This window comes from Poromitra crassiceps, assembly GCF_964638095.1.
Source record: "Poromitra crassiceps genome assembly, chromosome: 3".
NCBI lineage: Eukaryota > Metazoa > Chordata > Actinopteri > Beryciformes > Melamphaidae > Poromitra > Poromitra crassiceps.
The window spans coordinates 14,374,226-14,392,786 of record NC_139625.1 but is presented as its reverse complement, the minus strand read 5'-3'; the positions used below and the strand labels follow the sequence as shown (position 1 = coordinate 14,392,786).

Genomic DNA, 18,561 nt, shown 5'->3' with positions numbered 1-18,561 from the left:
CGTCATTTTCGCATGTCCCGGTGTACGTTCGACTACGTGCTGAGTCTGGTCCGACCCGCACTAACACGCAAGATCACCCGGTGGCGAAAAGCACTGGAAGCGCGTTTGCGACTGGCAATAGTCCTTTGGTGGTACGCAACACCAGGGGAATATCGAACAATCGGCTGTGTATTTGGTGTTGGACTCTGTCTACTGTGTGCACTGATAGCGGAAAATGACTGGACCCCTTTCTCACCTGTCTGCCTATCGCGGCATACCGCTCTTCTGACTGGCTCAAAACTGGTGAAATGGCCGCGACGACGGGGTCGCGCTTATACCGGCACGGCGCCTTTCCCACATGCAGCCATTTGACCACGTTCCGGTCATTTTGCGGTACAAAGCGCATGTGGGAAAAGGGCTTTATTGAGATATTATGTCTTTTTTTGGAATTCAGTGTTTCCCCTACCATTCTACAGGCCTGGCGGGCCCGCCAGGCCAACAGCGCCTCCGCCAGGCCAGAAGAGGAAATGCAATGTTTTTTTTGTTTTTTGTTTTTTTCCTGCTGTCCCCAAAATTTCAATACATCTTTATGGCATATTATTACAATACAACAATACTGGTGTTGACAGTGTTGACAATAGTAGAAGATGCCAAATCATTAAAAACAATAAGCATTTTGCTTTTAGGAGCATCGTGCCAGCGTGCGGCGCTGTTCCAAAACGTGTCAACGTGTGTCATTGCTTGGGAAACGCACATCCCATAATACAACTGTTGGCATCGCATCCCATAATAGTATGATGATACTTGGGATGCCATTGCGAACATAGATGCGAACAGGTTAGCTAAAAGTTTAGTGTCGCCAGCGAGGGCCCCCACCATTGCGGTCGGGGTACGTTTCAAAATCCCTCCAGGCCTGAAAATGTTTCTAGGGGAAACACTGGACTTCTGTAATTCCAAATGCTATGTTCACTGTCTGTAATTGATATGTGTAATGAGACACACTTCTGCTTTTGCTCATAGCATCAAGATCTTATCAGATCATTTACATCAGGGATGGGCCACTTTGATGATAGAGAGGGCCACAAAAAAATGTCCTCGCTACCAGAGGGCCAGATTGTGACCGTGCACTTCCACCAGTAGCCTACTGTAACACCATCACTCCCAAATACAGCTACTAATTTGATGAAAAGGACTGGTAATCAAAGTTTATTATACCAACAGTTATATTTTTCATATTCAAATTTTGTAATTCTTCCATTCAGATGACACCAGAAACTTTGCTCTAGTGTTAGGAAGTGTGTTACTAGGAAGCGATAGACTATGCAATGCTTTTTGTTTATGCCTTTTTGGCGTTGCTGCGGTTTTTTGCACAGTAGGTTTTTTACATTTTGTATTTTATATTTTTAATTTTCAATTCTTAATTTACATGCTGTAGATCCATTGGGTCGTACTGCAAATTCCAAGGTGAACTAAGTCCTTGAAGGTGGATGAATGTGTGTTAACTGTATTGTATTGTATCGATATGTGTACTGTCATCTTTAACACCTTGTATTGTTTTTGTGTTTTTCAAGTTTGTAAGACACGTCTTGGTGAAATCAAAGACAAATTTCCACCTGTGGACAATAAAGTTTTCGTATCGTATCGTATCGTTAAAACAGCCCGGTACATTAATTTGATGGGGTACATCACCCAAATATGTTATATTAATCAGATTAGTATTGTTGCATGTGCAATGTGCATCCTGGATATAGTTTGTTACAATAGTGTTAGCTCAAATGCTAACGTTAAACAGTATGTGGATGGACAATGCTAACGCCATTAGCGCCATGTTCTGGGATGTACAGTAAAATATAAACACAGATTTGGGTGGTCTAACCTAACCTAAAACGTCTGCCTTGTAAAAACAAACAAATGCAAATTGACCCAGGGGCCACACTGAGTGGGTCGGGGGCCACATGCAGCCTAGTTGCCCACACCTGATTTACATTGTCATTCACTGACTGGGTGAGGCTAATATTTGATGATGCAGTTATGCAGTCTGTATCTTGTCATGACTGTGGATCCGGATGGTAAAGGACGGTGCTGGTTCACCATTTTGTCTTCCGACGGTGTTGTGTATGTGCAGGTAGAGGTTTAATATTTTTGATTTGATTTTAAGTTGAATGGTCGGTCTAACTTAACACAGACATACACACCACAATGTCAGAACCTGTGAATGTGTTTCTTCCAGGTTCCGGTGAGGACAACGTCCAGGTCTCCAGTCCTGTCACGCAGAGAGTCGCCTCTACCAACACAACCTGGCAACCAGGGCGGACAGAGGAACGCTGGCAGGTGAATGAAGACACCTCTCAGGCCCGTCACATGGCCTTCAAACGGGTTTTGTTTTGGAGACATCGCTTTAGTGGGTTTCAAAATTCTGAGGCGATTATTACACACATTTTAGAAGGTGGGAAAACACATTCACGAGTCGCTAGCAGTCATAAGGTGTTTAATTGGGCAGAAGACCTCACGCACATCTAAATATAGTTCCAGAGATTTGGTAGATTCACCAAATAAAAGAAATGCACCAGTTTCATTTATTGAAGTTTGCAATGACTTCTGTAGAGTGCATCACACAAGTCTGCATCACACAAGTCTGCATCACACAAGTCTGCATCACACGAGAGAGGGCAATCATTGAAACCCTTCCTTCTACAGTATACACACCTGCAGCCAAAATCCTTCAGTCGTTTTATAGCTGATATTAAAGTTCCAAGTGTTTGAAAGAAAGATATCAGGCCTGTTTGGCTTGGATGCGTTTGTGCGTGTGTGGTCTCCAAGGAACTAACTGCCGGCCTGTGTAGGTGTTCATTCTGGCTCTGGATCTGTGATCCTTGATAAAATCCCATCATGATCTCATTCATTCACCTGAAAGTCAAAACAATCAATTTGGCTCTGAGATGAGCTCACCAGACTAGTGGCCCAGGAAATGCAGAGGGCCAACCTGGCTCTGAGATGAGCTCACCAGACTAGTGGCCCAGGAAATGCAGAGGGCCAACCTGGCTCTGAGATGAGCTCACCAGACTAGTGGCCCAGGAAATGCAGAGGGCCAACCTGGCTCTGAGATGAGCTCACCAGACTAGTGGCCCAGGAAATGCAGAGGGCCAACCTGGCTCTGAGATGAGCTCACCAGACTAGTGGCCCAGGAAATGCAGAGGGCCAACCTGGCTCTGAGATGAGCTCACCAGACTAGTGGCCCAGGAAATGCAGAGGGCCAACCTGGCTCTGAGATGAGCTCACCAGACTAGTGACCCAGGAAATGCAGAGGGCCAACCTGGCTCGAGATGAGCTCACCAGACCAGTGACCCAGGAAATGCAGAGGGCCAACCTGGCTCTGAGAGGAGCTCACCAGACCAGTGACCCAGGAAATGCAGAGGGCCAACCTTAACTCGTTTTTTCCAAAACGCAAGTGAAGCAGAGAAGCTAATGCAACCTAACACCATTCGACTGTCGGTGGCGGTGTTAATGGTAGCCACTCGTGAAATTCATGTGTGCGAGGTTCGCTGTGGATTGCCTCCAACATGAGAATGCACACATGTATGTCAGTAGCATGTCAGTGTCTCTGGTATGATAGTGTGATCAAGAACACACGCAAAAAAAAAAATCCAACAAGGGCTGTCTGGGTAGTGTCGATTAGAGGTTAAAAGCACTCGCCTACCACCACTGGGTTCAATTCCCGGTAGTGGTTCCCGGTACACGTTCCTCCAGACACAGTTGGCCGTGTCTGCGGGTGGGAAGCTGGTGTCTTGGTCGCCGCACTAGCACCTCCTCTGGTCGGCGCCTGAACTTTGGGGAATAGCGTGATCCTCCCGCATGCTGCGTCCTGTCGGTGAACTCCTTGCTGTCAGGTGAAAAGAAGCGGCTGGCGAGTGCACATGTATCGGAGGGAGCATGCGCTAGTCTGCGGCTCTCTCCAGATCGGCAGAGGGGGGAATTGGCCAAGTACAATTGGGGAGAAAATGGGAGAAAAACCTGAAAAAACTTGAAATACTTAAAAATAAAATGAAATAAATCCAACGACAAAGTGGAGGAAATCCCTAAACTATAACCTGAAACTAACGAACCTGAATTCCTGGGGGAGAAAAACAACAAAAGAAATCACATCAGAACGTACTATGATGGAGTGATATCACCATGATTCCAGTGTGTGACTGTGTGCTAACACTGCTTTGTTCCTGGCTGCAGTAATGCGGAGCAGCGCCCCCTGTGGGACCGGGTGGAGAAGCTCCAGCCCCGGCCGGGCAGCGGCAGCTCCTCTGGCTCCTCCAACTCCAGCTCCCAGGCCAGCTCCGGGGACCGCTTCAGGCCACGCTGTGAGTCCCCTGGTACTGTCCTCGCCTCGGCTGCACTTTACTAACTCTTACTAACTCTTTACTAACTCTACTCACTCTTTACTAACTACTGACTATTTACTAACTCTACTGACTCTTTACTAACTCTACTGACTCTTTACTAACTCTTACTAATTATTTACTAACTCTTACTAACTCTTTACTAACTCTACTCACTCTTTACTAAATCTACTCGCTCTTTACTAACTTACTAACTCTTTACTAACTCTACTCACTCTTTACTAAATCTACTCGCTCTTTACTAACTCTTACTAACTCTTTACTAAATCTACTAACTCTTTACTAAATCTACTCACTCTTTACTAACTCTACTGACTCTTTACTAACTCTACTGACTCTTTACTAACTCTTACTAATTACTAACTCTTACTAACTCTTTACTAACTCTACTCACTCTTTACTAAATCTATTCGCTCTTTACTAACTCTTACTCACTCTTTACTAAATCTACTCGCTCTTTACTAACTCTTACTAACTCTTACTAACTCTTTACTAACTCTTTACTAACTCACTCTTTCTGAACACATCACCACTAATACCATTGACGTCACTCTTCCTAAATACCAGCCAGGCGTGTAGAAACAGGCCAAAGCCATTTTCTTGTTTCTCACCTCGGCGATTACTATTTTGTTAATGAACACGCAGTTTGACCCTGAACCCCACTGTACTAAACAATGATGCCCTTTGCAGTAGACTTGATGGGTTCACTGTGTATTAATGATGACTTTAGCGGGTGGTGTTATGCTGGCAATAAACGTGCTCCAGAAACCATATTTGGCTGCTTTGTATGTAACAAAAAGGCACATTTTGCGGACAAACCGAAGCGCTGCGTTGGCTTTGGCACAGGGCATGCTAGTGGAATTCTTCGCGCACCACCACCCACCAGTCCAAGGCGTTTGCACTTGGTTTGAAACATAACGTGACATGGTTGTGTTGCCCCGAGAGGAAAGCATAACAGTATCCATTTCCTTTTCCAGTTGATTGCCTCAGTTTACTTCTCCATATCGCTAACATCCACTTCCACGTAACATTTGTACCCGTCAACATGTTTGTCTGTGGTTCTGTTTGAGGCGAGGTTGCCTTCGCTTTGCTGTCTTTATCCTTTACAGAGAGCAAGCCTTGTGTGTTTTCTGCTGAGGCGGTTGGTGTGACACAAACTGCTAAAGACATCTAGATCCTGCCAGAGGCCAATGTCCTGGCCCAAGTTTGTGTTTCCCCTTGCTGACAGTTAGCGTTTCCTTTTGTCCCCTCAAAGCTTCCTCCAAGTCTGAAGGTTCACCTCTCCAGCGGCCTGAGAATGCTGCCAAAAAACCCGACGACAAGAACCTCGCCAGACCTAGCCGGCCAGCTGTAAGTCCATTTGAACTCAAGTGTGTGTGTGTGTGTGTGTGTGTGTGTGTGTGTGTGTGTGATTCCTTGGTTACACCTTTATGCTTGCTGACATTGTGGAAAAAGTTTGACCCGGGCCACCTCTGGCTGTAAAGCTTGTCTACTCAAGCAAGTTAGACTCTCAAAAAGAGGTTTGATCAGACGAGAGGAAAAATGCACTTTTGCCATGTTGGTGAACTCACAAATGCCAGAGGAGTGCATTTTTATTTCATTTGTAAAAGTGTGTCTTCTTACTAGACACTGTAGCAGACCAATGACAATTTAGAGGCAAAACAAAAATGCTTTTCCTAGCCTGGCCCCAAATGGTTAAGTCCTATTCCATTAGCTCTGCAAATGAAACCTTTCTTACTCCCCACTAAGGAAAGACGTGCGGGTCATCTCGAGTTCCAATCTAATTTCCTCCAACCTACATGTTCAAATGTAATTTCCTTCAACCTAGATAAATTAGTTTTTAATTGGTTTTCATATAGTGTGACGAGGCCAAGCAGTGTCAACAAACCTGATCTGTCTGTGTGATTGGTCGACTTTAGAGAGGGAACAAAATCAATCACCTCGCTAGTAAAGAGGCTTCCCAGATGTCTCCCGTCACTCAGGAACGCTTTTTGACAAAAGCCGAAAAGAACAACTGTTCTGCTGGAGCAAACTGAAGAAACCCATCCTGGAGTTGATTTTTGTTTTCTTTCTATTTTCTCTACTATGAACTGCTCTAATTATGCATCTACCTACTGTGTGCAACGTCACATCACTGATACATCTACCTACTGTGTGCAACGTCACATCACTGCTACGGTTGGCGATTCTTGGGGAATTTCTTAGGCCGATGCGGTAAGCCTCTTCAACAAGATGACATAATCGCACCTATGCTATGCTTGCACCATTGCCCCACTCATTGCACTATGAGATACTAAAAAGAGTTTTTATTAAAAAAAAATATATTTTTTTGATTGTGTCTGTGATGTGATTGCCTGCACAGTACCTTTCTCAGTCACTTGCTTTTCATCAACATAACACGCCTGGCACTTAAAGGGTTAACCCTCTGCAGCAGTCTCCTGAGCCTGGATTTGGATGGAAAGACATGTGACTTGTTTGCGTGGTGCTTGTCGAAATGGCGCGTTAACCCTCACCTGGCTTTGCTGGCTGGACCAACTGGGTCCCCGTTTGCTGTGTGGGACAGTTTGCTGTGTGGGACGGCTCAACAAAGCATCCCTCCTCCCTTGCTTCTCAGATCTGGAGGTCACTTCCTTCAGATTATCAGTCTAGACAGGAAAGCCAGCAAAATGCTTACAAGACCTGGAACTAGAGGGTACAACACATTGCCTCCACACTTGAGAATTTCAACGGTCTGATGAATTAGGTCTATTAAATGGCCTACACTTTGTCCCACTTAACCAGGACTGACAGCATCCTAGAACTTGGACTAAGTGGGGTCTTAGTCCTGGGGTTGCTAAGGGTTAAACTGGTCTTTTTCTTACCTTGGCTAACCCTTACTTAAGCGCAGGGCTGTTTCCCTAGTCTAGAGCCAGGTCAGTTCTGACTGCAAAGAATCTGGAGGGCTAGCTAATGGTGGGGTGTAATTAGACCAACACCTGCAGTGGGTTGCACACAAAACACCTTGAGTTAAGATTTTCCTTAAAGTCCGAGTTAAGGTTTCCATAAAATAGAATTGGTTGCACAAAACACCCTTGAGTCTTCCCCTTAAGGTTAAGCATTTTAAGGAAACCATAAGGAGAAGACTTAAGGGTGCTTTGTGCAACTGATTTTATTTGAGTGTTTTGTGCAACCGTCCCCTGGTCTTTGATTGGGGCTAAAGCTAATCCTAAAAATAAGAATAAGCAGCATAAAAAGCACTTAAGTGGGCAAAATATTTTACTACGTGTCATACTCTTAAGTTCTGGGTCTTAAGTCTAAATGATAATGTCGGAAAACCGACCTCTTCCCCCAAGACATATTGGGCCATATCGTACGCCCAGTGCAAGTGCAAGGGCAGGCATTATCTTTGCTAGATTCTAGCACTCAAAATTCATCTTTTTTCCTTTTAATTACCACTGGGTCAGTACATCAAAGGACGTGTTTCAGTGACCCAGTGGTAATTAAAAGAGAAAATTGTGAGTGCTAGAAACTAGCAAAGGTAACACTTGCACTTGCAATGGGCGTACGATAAGGCCCGGTAGATCACTGAAGGTTCATATGAAGCGAGGAGGGATGCTGTCTTCAGATTGTCTAGAAAATGAAAACCTTATTGTTATGCCATGTCCAGCTGTGACAAAAAACTATTCTGCGAAGATATTCATTTTCAGGGTGTCCGCAGGCTCTTAAAAAGTCTTAAATTCACAATTCTCAATAAAAGGGGTTCAAATTAAATTTTCCTCAGTTTTAAATATTTTGTGGGTCTATCAGCAGATTAAATCATGAAATATGTCAAATGTTTTTGATTTGAAGACTTTGTGTTTGTGGGGCTACCGTAGCCATGGGCCAAAACAAACGGGGCCAAAACTGGTCAGCCATCTTCTAGACAATCTGACTTCATCCAAAATGTCAGAATTGGATCCGTCCTGACCTTTGAACTTTCCTGCCCTCTGTGGCTCCCTCAGGACCTGACAGCTCTGGCCAAGGAGCTTCGTGCGGTCGACGACGTGCGGCCGCCCCACAAGGTGACCGACTACTCCTCCTCGAGCGAGGACTCGGGCACCACCGATGAAGACGACGATGAGGAGGTGGACCAGGAGGCGGGAGAGGAGTCCACCTCAGGAGCAGAGGACTCCAGGGCTGGGTGGGTGCAAGTAGGATTATCAGTCTCGCTTCAGTGTTGGCTCACTAGTCTCTCCATGCCTCACTGTCTGTTGCATTCAGCTGTTAGTAAGAACTTTGGTAAGAAAATACCAGGGGTGTATGAATACCTTAGCTTGATATACATGGTTCTTTGCTGTTCACTGTCTGAAAAGATTCATATTGACAAAATATGATACAAGATATTTCTAGTTTTCAGGCGGACATTTTTGAACGCACATGCATCACTTTTCCAGTCATTCTCAGTGTTTTGGTTGCAGACGTGCATCTCCACCCTATACGTGTTGTTTCTGGATGCTTCAAGTTGAACATGTCTCAACTTTAGCCACACATTACGAGCAGAGAGCATTTGATAATGTTGTCTTCTTCATTGTAGGCTCAGCAGCAATGTTCACGCAATCAGAGAGCCAGCTGTGCTCTGAGCTACGACATGAGAGAAATCGCGGCCTCGCGTAGCACCTACCTATGTCTTGTAATGATGCCCCCCAGCATAATAATTTCACACGTGCATAATAATTAATAATTAATTAATAATTAATTAATTAACACATTCACTGCCAACAACGTATGAACACGTTTTCAGAATCCAGCTGTTCCCTGCCAACAACGTGTTTACACGTTTTTGGCATCGATTTTTTTTTTTTGACGGTGGGTTGTGCATCTAAGCCTTTTACATCTCTTATATAATTATTGGAGCCACCGAACGTTTACAACCCATTCCACCGACCCACTAAGTGGCAACAGTGCTCTCCTGGCTAGAGAAAGGAAAGCATTTTTTTAACTTGTCAAGCCATTCTCAGCCCAGCCATTCTCCTTTTCGCGCTGATTGCTGGCGATGCGGGATTGCAAATTTACATAATAGATTCAGCCGATCTACTATGATCGGGTGATAGATTACAGGTGGAGGAACACACTTTGAAACACGCAGCATAAATATGACCAGAATCGCAAAAGCTTCTCTCAACCAAAACTCCAAACGAGCGAGTCCATCCCGACTTCCTCAAACAGCGGCCCAGACATGCAGGCACAGGAGAGCAGCAAAGCACTGACTGGTGACAAGCTTGTCCGCCCACGGAGGGCGGAGTTGAAGCAACTCGAGAGGGAGGGAGAGAGAGAGAGAGAGAGAGAGAGAGAGGGAGGGAGAGCGAGAGGGAGGGAGAGAGAGAGAGAGAGCGAGAGGGGGAGGGAGAGAGAGAGAGAGAGAGCCAAAAATGAATGGTTAAAGTGACCGTTCCATCCAATTTCACAAAAAGCCGTTTATCTCTGAATATTCTTTTTCACGCTAAAACCATGCTGTATTCAACTGCTAATGCTTACATAACTACTAACTCTACAAACTAACTCTTTTAGACAGAGAAAGTACACATTCTATTAGTACTTTTGAGATATTGTATGTTCACAAACTCCAAGCTGAAACGAATCCTCGGCTCTTATAAAATGAGCCATAATCCTCAAAAAACGGCTTGGCAGAAGCTACCTACAGCAAAAAAAAACGTCTGGCAGTCAATGTGTTAATAATCATAACTAGCACCAGCACGATTGTTTATAGTACAGTACAGTGATTGATCGGCCCATAGGGAATGTGCATTGATGAACCTATCGAAGCTTCGCATGACCTTCTGCATGGTTGTTAACACCCGTCTGGTTATGGACGTCAGATATTCCCATGGCTTCTGCAGGAGGCTGAGCAACGGAGAGACCGAGTCCCTTAAGACCTTGCTGGCCGAAGACTCCGAGAGCGACCAAGCCACCACCCCCTCCAAGGACGGCACCCTGGTCATCCGACAGGTAGGCGGAGACAGGAGCATGACTTTATTTATTGCACAATTTGACTGCATAGTTATTTCAAATAAATGTGTTTAAAAAACATCTTTGATAAGCTAATGGGGTTTGCATTAGATTTTTCCATGAGCTTAGATACAGTCGGTCTGCGTCTGGGAGCGTCCACAAAGCGTTACTTCCGTGGGGGATTTCCCCCACGCTGACCATGCATCTATGACGAGACACCGCCTGAATGCATTGGACATTGGATTTGGCCATAACTGCTTTTTTTCCTGATTTCACATTGTACTTGGCCAATTTTTTCCCCTGCTGCCCCGGTCGCTGCTCCACCCTCTGCCGATCTGGGGAGAGCCGTAGATTAGCGCCATGCTTCCTCTGACACATGCGCAGTTGCCAGCTGACAGTGGGGAGCTTCACCGGCAGCATGTAGCACGTGGGAGGATCACGCTATTCCCACCAGTTCCCTTCCGCCCCAAACAGTCGCCCCGACCGAGCAGAAGAGGCGCTAGTGCAGCGACCAGGACACATACCCCTAATCCGGCTTCCCACCCGCAGACACAGCCAATCGTGCCTGTATGGACGCCCGACCAAGCCGGAGGTGACACGGGTGGCGTGAACCTGCGACCCTCGTGTTGGTAGGCAGGGAATGTACCGCTACACTACCCGGACGCCCCAGCCATAACTGCAGTTTGTGAATGACTACCCTTCATATACCAGGCTCATTCCAGTTATTATAAAATCACATTTGATATTTCTTTTGTCTACTGTTAATGCTGTTGTCATTCCACTCATCCTCTTATCATTTCTGCTATGTCCCTGTATATTTTTCCGTTTGTTTCTCTATAGGTCTTGTTTCCAATTTGCTTAAAGCCTAATATATCCACCTACGGTATTAATCCCGATTGTGAACAAGAACAGTCCGAATGCTGTGGTGGGCTTTTCGCTGCACACATCACGCTAGTCTCATCCTAATAGTTTAGATGAGAGCAGATTACATTTTAAGAGACGAGCCCCGTCATGAAGGTCTGCAGAGAAGATCAAATCAAAGGAAAGTGAAGTTAAGTGAAGTGAGTTAACTGTGGGTAAGCAGCAGGCTAGTGGCCAGAGGTACACACTGCAGCCCCTCTTTCCCTCCACCCAGCCCAAGTGTGCCTGTTCTTGCTTGCAGAGCACCGGCGACATAAAGCGGTTGGTCAATATGTCCTCCTCCTCGGCCGGCCACGCCCACCCGGAGAAAAACGGCTTTGCCGGCCGCATTCACCACCTCCCAGACCTTATCCAGCAGAGCCATCACTCCCCTCCCTCCTCCACACCCATCCCCTCCTCCTCCTCCTCCTCCTGCTGCTCCTCCTCCTTCCCCTCGTCATCTAGCCATGCCAACCCCGCCATGTCCCCCCAGAACCCCCTGGACGAGCTCACTGCCATGGAGGTATGTCTCCTTCACACGACCCCCGAGGAGTGGGCCGTGGTCAAGTGTACAGGCTTAGATGTGCAGTAACCGGGATATGGGTCAAATAGCGGTTGCAAATAATTCGTAAGTGTTTCTTTTCACTTTCTCGGAGCACCAGACGGGTGGCGTTGACTGCATTTTTGTCCATCACAGAGGAGTGTTGACTTTCGGATACTTTCCCTGTGGTGGTTTAGTCACTGTCTTTGTAATGTCTCTCCGCACCCATCTGACACAAAGTATTTACAAATGCTATTTGACCGAGATCTGGCATCTTGTCAGTTCACTTGTTTTAACCAAACCAGGTTAGTTTCAATCTCTAGCCAACATAAACTCCACGTCGAAGTCTGTACAAACCCATGGTCCATTCTTTGATTGTTGGCATTGCGCTATCCTGCCCCTCCACTCTCCTCCTGGCTTCTCTCTGGCTCTCCTCTGCCCCCTTCTGGCTTGGCTGACAACCGGTTTGGATCTTCTCTTCTGGGCTGCTGCAACCCCTTATTTCTCTCCTGCTGCTACTCACACTGCACTGTGCTGCTAACCCTGGCGCCTCCTGGTGGTGGAATATGGTCATGGCATGGAGTTTTAACTAAATGACGTGCCTCTGCGTGTTAGCCCTGCCACGGTACAAGCATTTCCAGGCGGGACATGGTAATATAAGCGATTTGAGTAGTTGTAGTTCTGCTTGGTGGTGGTGTGCTTGGCGTGTTTGGTTTTGCAGCTAGCTAGTGCCAGGTTGTCCATCGTGGGGGGGAAATAGGCAGCTGTCGAACATGGAAGGGAATGCAAATCTAAAAGAAAGGGGGAAAAAATATTTGTAACGTTGATCGTTGTAGCATCCTGCCCCCCTCGAGGGGGCTGGTTCCCCCCTCAACCAGCCTCTCTCAATTTCCTAGGGATGTGAAAGAGGCCATTTACACCTGGCGGTAACATGTGTTTTCTGCCATCTGATTGCAATCTGATGGCAGAAATGGGTGTCCTCTCAATCCGCATGCAGTTGCTGTATCCAGATTGAGAAGACACATTGCATTTACACTTGTGTTCAATGTGTACACAATGCGTCCCTGACCACCTCCGGAGGTGGTTTGGCCGATCAGATTGCAATCCTTCTTCAATGCGTTTTGGGGGTGTTTACACCTGTACTTTCAAGTGATGAAACCCAATCTGATTGCAATCTGATGGCAGAAAACGCATGTTAATGCCAGGTGTAAATGGCCTCTAAGATGATTTGGCCTAGCATAATGAGTGTCATACAACCGGGTGGTGGAGTTATGATCAGCTCTTCTCCGTGTTTATTACTAGCATCTTTTCCTTTGACATTTCACAACTTCTCATTCCCCTTCAAGACGTTTCCCTTTGTTATACATGGTGATTTTCCTTTCTAACGTTTCTGTCCTTGCTAGCTTCAAAACAACTCACATAACTAAAGCTGCATGTCATTTCTTCCCTTGTGCATTTTGTCAAATTAATTTGTCATAACTTTTGGGGGTTTTACTAACTTAAATTGGCCAAACTGCGCATTCTCAGTTGTTTGTGTTGTTAAACAATGAAATTGAAGTATCAATTTGTGTTTAGAGAATGATTGAACCCAGTTAAGCCGTAAGTTTTTTTTACGAGCCCTCGAAGCTGTAACTCATTGGCCTTTTTCTATTGGAGCTTAAATCAACTCAGCTCAAATCCTCAGTCTGCTCTATTACCTTTGCAGTGGCTGTAAATCTGAACAGCAGAGTCTGAGAACAATATAAGAAATCTGTTTATGATGTATTTGTGTCATGGTCTGGACCAGTGTAGGAAATAAAATAAAAAACAATAACTGAGGGCATTTACAAAATTTGGGGGGCACTTTAAAAAAAATCGTAATTAGTGCATAACATTGCTAAAGCGTAGTGGGAACAACAGCGCCGTTTGCGTGAGTGTGTTCTTCTTCGTCTTCTTCTGGCAACCAGCGTGTGTTAGAGATGGAAATGGAAATTAAATGAATTGAATGAAAATAAAATAATCAAAATCTTGGGGGCAATTTTTGCCCTGGCCTGGATCATGGTTTTTAGGGGCATTCTGAGATTTCTTGGCATTTTTGCCCTTGCCCCTGGCTAAATTCCTACACTGGTCTAGACCAAAGGCCTATTCACTGATGCTGTAACGTTGCCTGCTGGCTCTCAGTGACAATATAGCACCACCAAGGCCCATCTTTCCAATGAAAAATGGAGATCTAGACTACAGTTTTGAAATGCTAAGAAATGTTGTTAAAGTTGGTATGGTTCGTCTGTACAAACATGAGATAATATTCCTTTTTATTAATGCAGGTTGAGGACAAGCTGAATGTCTCTTGTCTGTCCTCTGTCTCCGTCAGACCCAGTCGGCCAGCAACACCATGACCAAACACAAGTCCTCCTCTTCCTTCACTCCCTTCATCGACCCACGCCTTCTCCAGATCTCTCCATCCAGCGGCAGCTCCCTCAACAACATGGGTCAGTCACCGCAGGGCAAAAACATGAAACCCACTACACATTTCCAATTGGCAACGGGCTGCCCTCATCTTTAACGTAACTAACTTTCTCCCCCACACATTAAACAAGGGCGACTTCGGCCCAGGACCACGTGCGTCATGTAGCAACCAGGTGACCTCATGCAACTCAAGCCCATTCGAGGAAACTACAGCTTTCAACAGCCCAAGTTTGGCACTGATGACATCACTACTGATGACATCACTGATATATCAGTGATATCATCACCGTCATCCATTCTTGACTGAATGCCTGACTCACCCCAGAACGCCTTCTCTTGCGCACGTGGTCAAAATAAAATACAATGATCAGCGCTGATAACAAATGTTGAAACGGCTGTCTCATGTACTGCAATGGCTATGTTCTGCAAAATAGAGTTACAGTGCACAAGCATTATTTTTCTATATCATGTTTTGGCATGTTTGTGACCCCCGGGTGTGTTTGGCATTCCCCGATCACTGAGCCTGTTGCTGAGGCCATTTGTCAAGTTGTGTCAGGTTGCGAAGATAAAAGCGGAGCCCAGATTCACACTGTACATGTTATGGATTATTAGCAACGCAATCCGTCATATTCGCTTTAGGATGCATCACACCAATTTTGAAGAGACATTTATACTCTTAAGAGAGAGAGATGTAAACGGACATATAACCAATATGACAATGCATTATGAGCCCTGCATTATACAACAGGTAGTTCTGACCAAGCAATCTGATTGGTCAACAAGACATTTCGAATGTGCTCAAGTCAGCATTACGGAACACCTATGATTCGTAGCCGAGCTCAAATGAAAAAAAAGCCTCCTCACTCAAACATTACTCCAGTACGGTCCAATCAGCTCCGGCATCCTTCATCAGCTGTGCGGTGAGTCGATGACACGGCGCTTACCAGCTGAAGAGAATACACGTGAACGTGCATGGTAGCTAAATCTTTTCATGAAAAAAAAAACATTTTTTTCAACGGATCTTAGTTCTTAGTTCGATCTTTAGAAAGCATTAACGTTCGCTCAATTTGGCTGGCTGAGTCAACTAGGGACTAGTTTTCATCTCTTGTTGCACGGTCGTTATTAAGGGCCGGGCTACTTGCTGGAGTAGTAAACTAGAGCCGTTTTCACACATGCGCTTTATACCGGGAAATGACCAGAAAGCGGTGTAATGCCTTCATGTGTGAAAGTTGTTTTCCGCTATAAGCGCGACCCCGTCATCGCGGACATTTCATCACTTCGAAGCTTGTCATAAGAGCGGTATGTCTGCTTCATGTGTGGGCGTGCTGATTTCCCCCCCTCCCCTCTCTGCTCGCTCTCTGGCCAGTCCTTCAGTCCTCCTCAGTCAGCAGCCCGACACACAGGACAGACACAGCGAAAATGGCAGCGGCTTGTTCTGAGAGTCTTGCAAGCCGCCCAACGCTTGTAGAGAAAGCAGATGCACGAAGCGAAATGTGGAAGTATTTTGCTTACGTTGCCGACAGCGAAGGCAAGCCCCTGGACACATCAAACGAAGCCAGTCTGCAAAAAGTGCTTCAACGCGACACAGGTGAACGGATAAACATCGAACCAGCCAGGCTATTTCTCTCAGACAGGGATCCCAACTTCTTCAAAGATTTCAGTTCAAAGACTGGTTAGCGAATGTGAAGGATACAACATACATGCCCTCTTAAGTCAAACGAGTGTGATTTATTGTGTGACAAGCAAACTTATTTCACCATCGGAGTTTTGCCCCCCCCCCCCCCCCCCAAAAAAAATAAGGACGATTCCCCATCCAAGTGCACACGTCACTCCCCACCCGCTCTGCAGTCCCCCCCCCCCCCCCCCGCCCCCCCTCAAATACAGATACTTTTGCTGCTGTTTTTACACATGTGATCCCTCAGGTGTGAAGGGAAATTCCGGGAAATAGCCAGTCTTGATTTACAGGTAATTTCCCTGTCTGTATGTGTGAAAACAGCTTAGGCTTCATCACACCGGAACCTACTGTTTTCCAGTTATTAGTCAGACCCTCAAGGGAAACTGAGGTAACACTAGCTTCTTCTTTTTTGCGTGTCAATAACCCCACGATATAATACATTTTGTTGATCTTTTATTTTGTTAGAAACTGACCTTGGCGCTTACCGCATCACTGTCGTGCCAATAAATGAGGGTAAAGCACACCCTCTCTCGTGTAATATCGGTTAATTCAAACGCAGACTCAAAGCCCATGACTAATTTCATCACATTATGGCGTCCGGCGCCACCTCTGAACCCACTGCCTGTGCCCTCCTCCAGCTGCATTCGGGCAGGACGGCCGCCTGGCGGAGGCGCTGCGGGCCGACCCGTCCCGTAAAGGCTCGGTGGTCAACGTCAACCCGGTCAACACGCGCCCGCCCAGCGACACGCCGGAGATCCGCAAGTACAAGAAGAGGTTCAACTCTGAGATTCTTTGTGCCGCGCTCTGGGGTGAGTGTATCTCAAAAGATGAATATATTCATATTCATATTTCTTTCATATATGAGTGTATTAAAGTGCAGTCATTCCCTCATATTTGTTGCCTTATTATTTATGCATCATATTGATCAAGTTAGATTAGTACTGGGAGTTGGCAAGTGGTTTATATTTAGACTTTGCTTATTTATAAGGTGAGACTTTATTCATCACAGTTGGGAAGTTCTCATTCCTCTACTAACCGTGTGCGCGTGTGCGCGTGTTCCAGGTGTGAACCTGTTGGTGGGCACAGAGAGTGGTCTGATGCTGCTGGACCGGAGCGGGCAGGGGAAGGTCTACCCCCTGATCAACCGCCGACGCATCCAACAGATGGACGTCCTGGAGGGGCTCAATGTCCTGGTCACCATATCAGGTACACGCGCTGCCACCAGGGGGCTCCACTGTCAGGTACACATGCTGCCAGGGGCCTCCATTGTCAGAGCTGAGGTCATGGTGTGCAGCGCTGCGGAGAATAAACATGTCTCTTTGAGCTGTATCTAGTTGGTAAAAGGAGGTAATAGTTATATTATTGAGGAAGTAGGAAGTACCGTAATGGTTCTATTATGGAGGAAGTTGAACTTTCAAAGCCCCGTTCTGTAGTTTTTTGTACTATTTGGGGAACCAAATGCTACACTTCCCTGTTTGTACGTTCAGATAACAGCCTTATTTTACTATTTCTGCTTGTCTTCTCTGCTTACCTTTCTGTAGTGTTTATAACTGATTCCCTTGGAAAAACGAGCACAGATCCTGTCCAAGCCCACGGTGCCCACCGGGATCTGTCTAGCTGCTATTTTCATCCCACCTCAGCCGGCGCGCGCCACAGGGTTTGTTCGACCCTCTGACTCGCGTGTTGCAGCCACGGACAGTCTCAGTCTCAAGACTCTTTAGTCAACGCCGCCCTCTAGAGGCCATGTGATGAAGCACATCACCTTTGCGTTCCACCTGACCTCCCTGACATTGCCGGGTGTAGTCCACGCTGCGTCGCTGCAGCTACGCTGGCACCGTGGGGAAAAATAGCTCCAAATATACCCAAATGTTGTTGTCTCGACTTGTTTCAGCGAGAGAAGTAGCTTAAGTTGAACCTCAGCCTACACCGTGGCCAGTAGGAGGTGCTCTTCCCTCTGGTCTCATGAATAATATCCCCATCCCCAATGCCCCAGGGCAGAGACACAGGGACTCTGTCTGTGAGTGAGCAACGTCCTTTGGATGAGACGTTAAACCGAGGTCCTGACTCTCTGTGGTCAATAAAGATCCCATCGGCACTCTTTGCAAGGGTAGGGGTGTAACCGCTGTGCCCTGGGGGGTGCAACCGCTGTGCCCTGGGGTGTGTAACCCCGGTGCCCTGGGGTGTGTAGTCCTCAACTCTCCACCGTGGTAGCTGATGTGTGGTGAGCGTTCTGTTGCAAACTAGCTGCCATCCATCACCCAGGTTGGTGATACACATCAGTGCTGGATGAGTTGAGTCCCCCCCCACCCCCATATGTCAAGCACTTTGAGTACTTAGCGCTACATAAATGCAATCAATTATTAAATATGAATGTTCAATTTTAGCTCATCTCCCACTATCCTCTTTTTGGATTCAGAAAGAACCAAACATCACCACCTCTAATGCACTGAATGTACGGAATTGGTAGCCTACTTGTTTCTTCAGGCAATGTTGTGGTCCAGTCGGACTCGAGTCCAAGTCCTGTACACATTTTAGGACTCGTGACTCGACTTGGACTTGAGCACTGATGACTCGGACTTGAGCATTCATGCATTCAGACTGGGAAGTTGAAGACGAGGAAGCTATACATGTATTAATACTGTGACATTATTCAATTATACATGTAT

General features: G+C 46.2%; 1 protein-coding gene across 3 annotated transcripts in view; it reads left to right on the top strand.

Moving 5' to 3' along the window:
* The window catches only part of LOC310773841 (mitogen-activated protein kinase kinase kinase kinase 4-like), a 105,369-nt gene that overhangs the window by 78,033 nt on the left and 8,775 nt on the right, over positions 1-18,561 (top strand). For 2 of the 3 annotated variants that reach the window (XM_083633816.1, XM_083633814.1), the window contains 9 exons: positions 2,210-2,310; positions 4,204-4,331; positions 5,626-5,720; positions 8,351-8,529; positions 10,205-10,334; positions 11,497-11,757; positions 14,126-14,243; positions 16,534-16,704; positions 16,958-17,101. In XM_083633816.1, coding sequence (XP_083489942.1) covers positions 2,210-2,310; positions 4,204-4,331; positions 5,626-5,720; positions 8,351-8,529; positions 10,205-10,334; positions 11,497-11,757; positions 14,126-14,243; positions 16,534-16,704; positions 16,958-17,101 — 1,327 coding nt within the window. The remainder of the gene's footprint in view (positions 1-2,209; positions 2,311-4,203; positions 4,332-5,625; positions 5,721-8,350; positions 8,530-10,204; positions 10,335-11,496; positions 11,758-14,125; positions 14,244-16,533; positions 16,705-16,957; positions 17,102-18,561) is intronic. The other variant, XM_083633815.1, reaches the window with a different exon arrangement.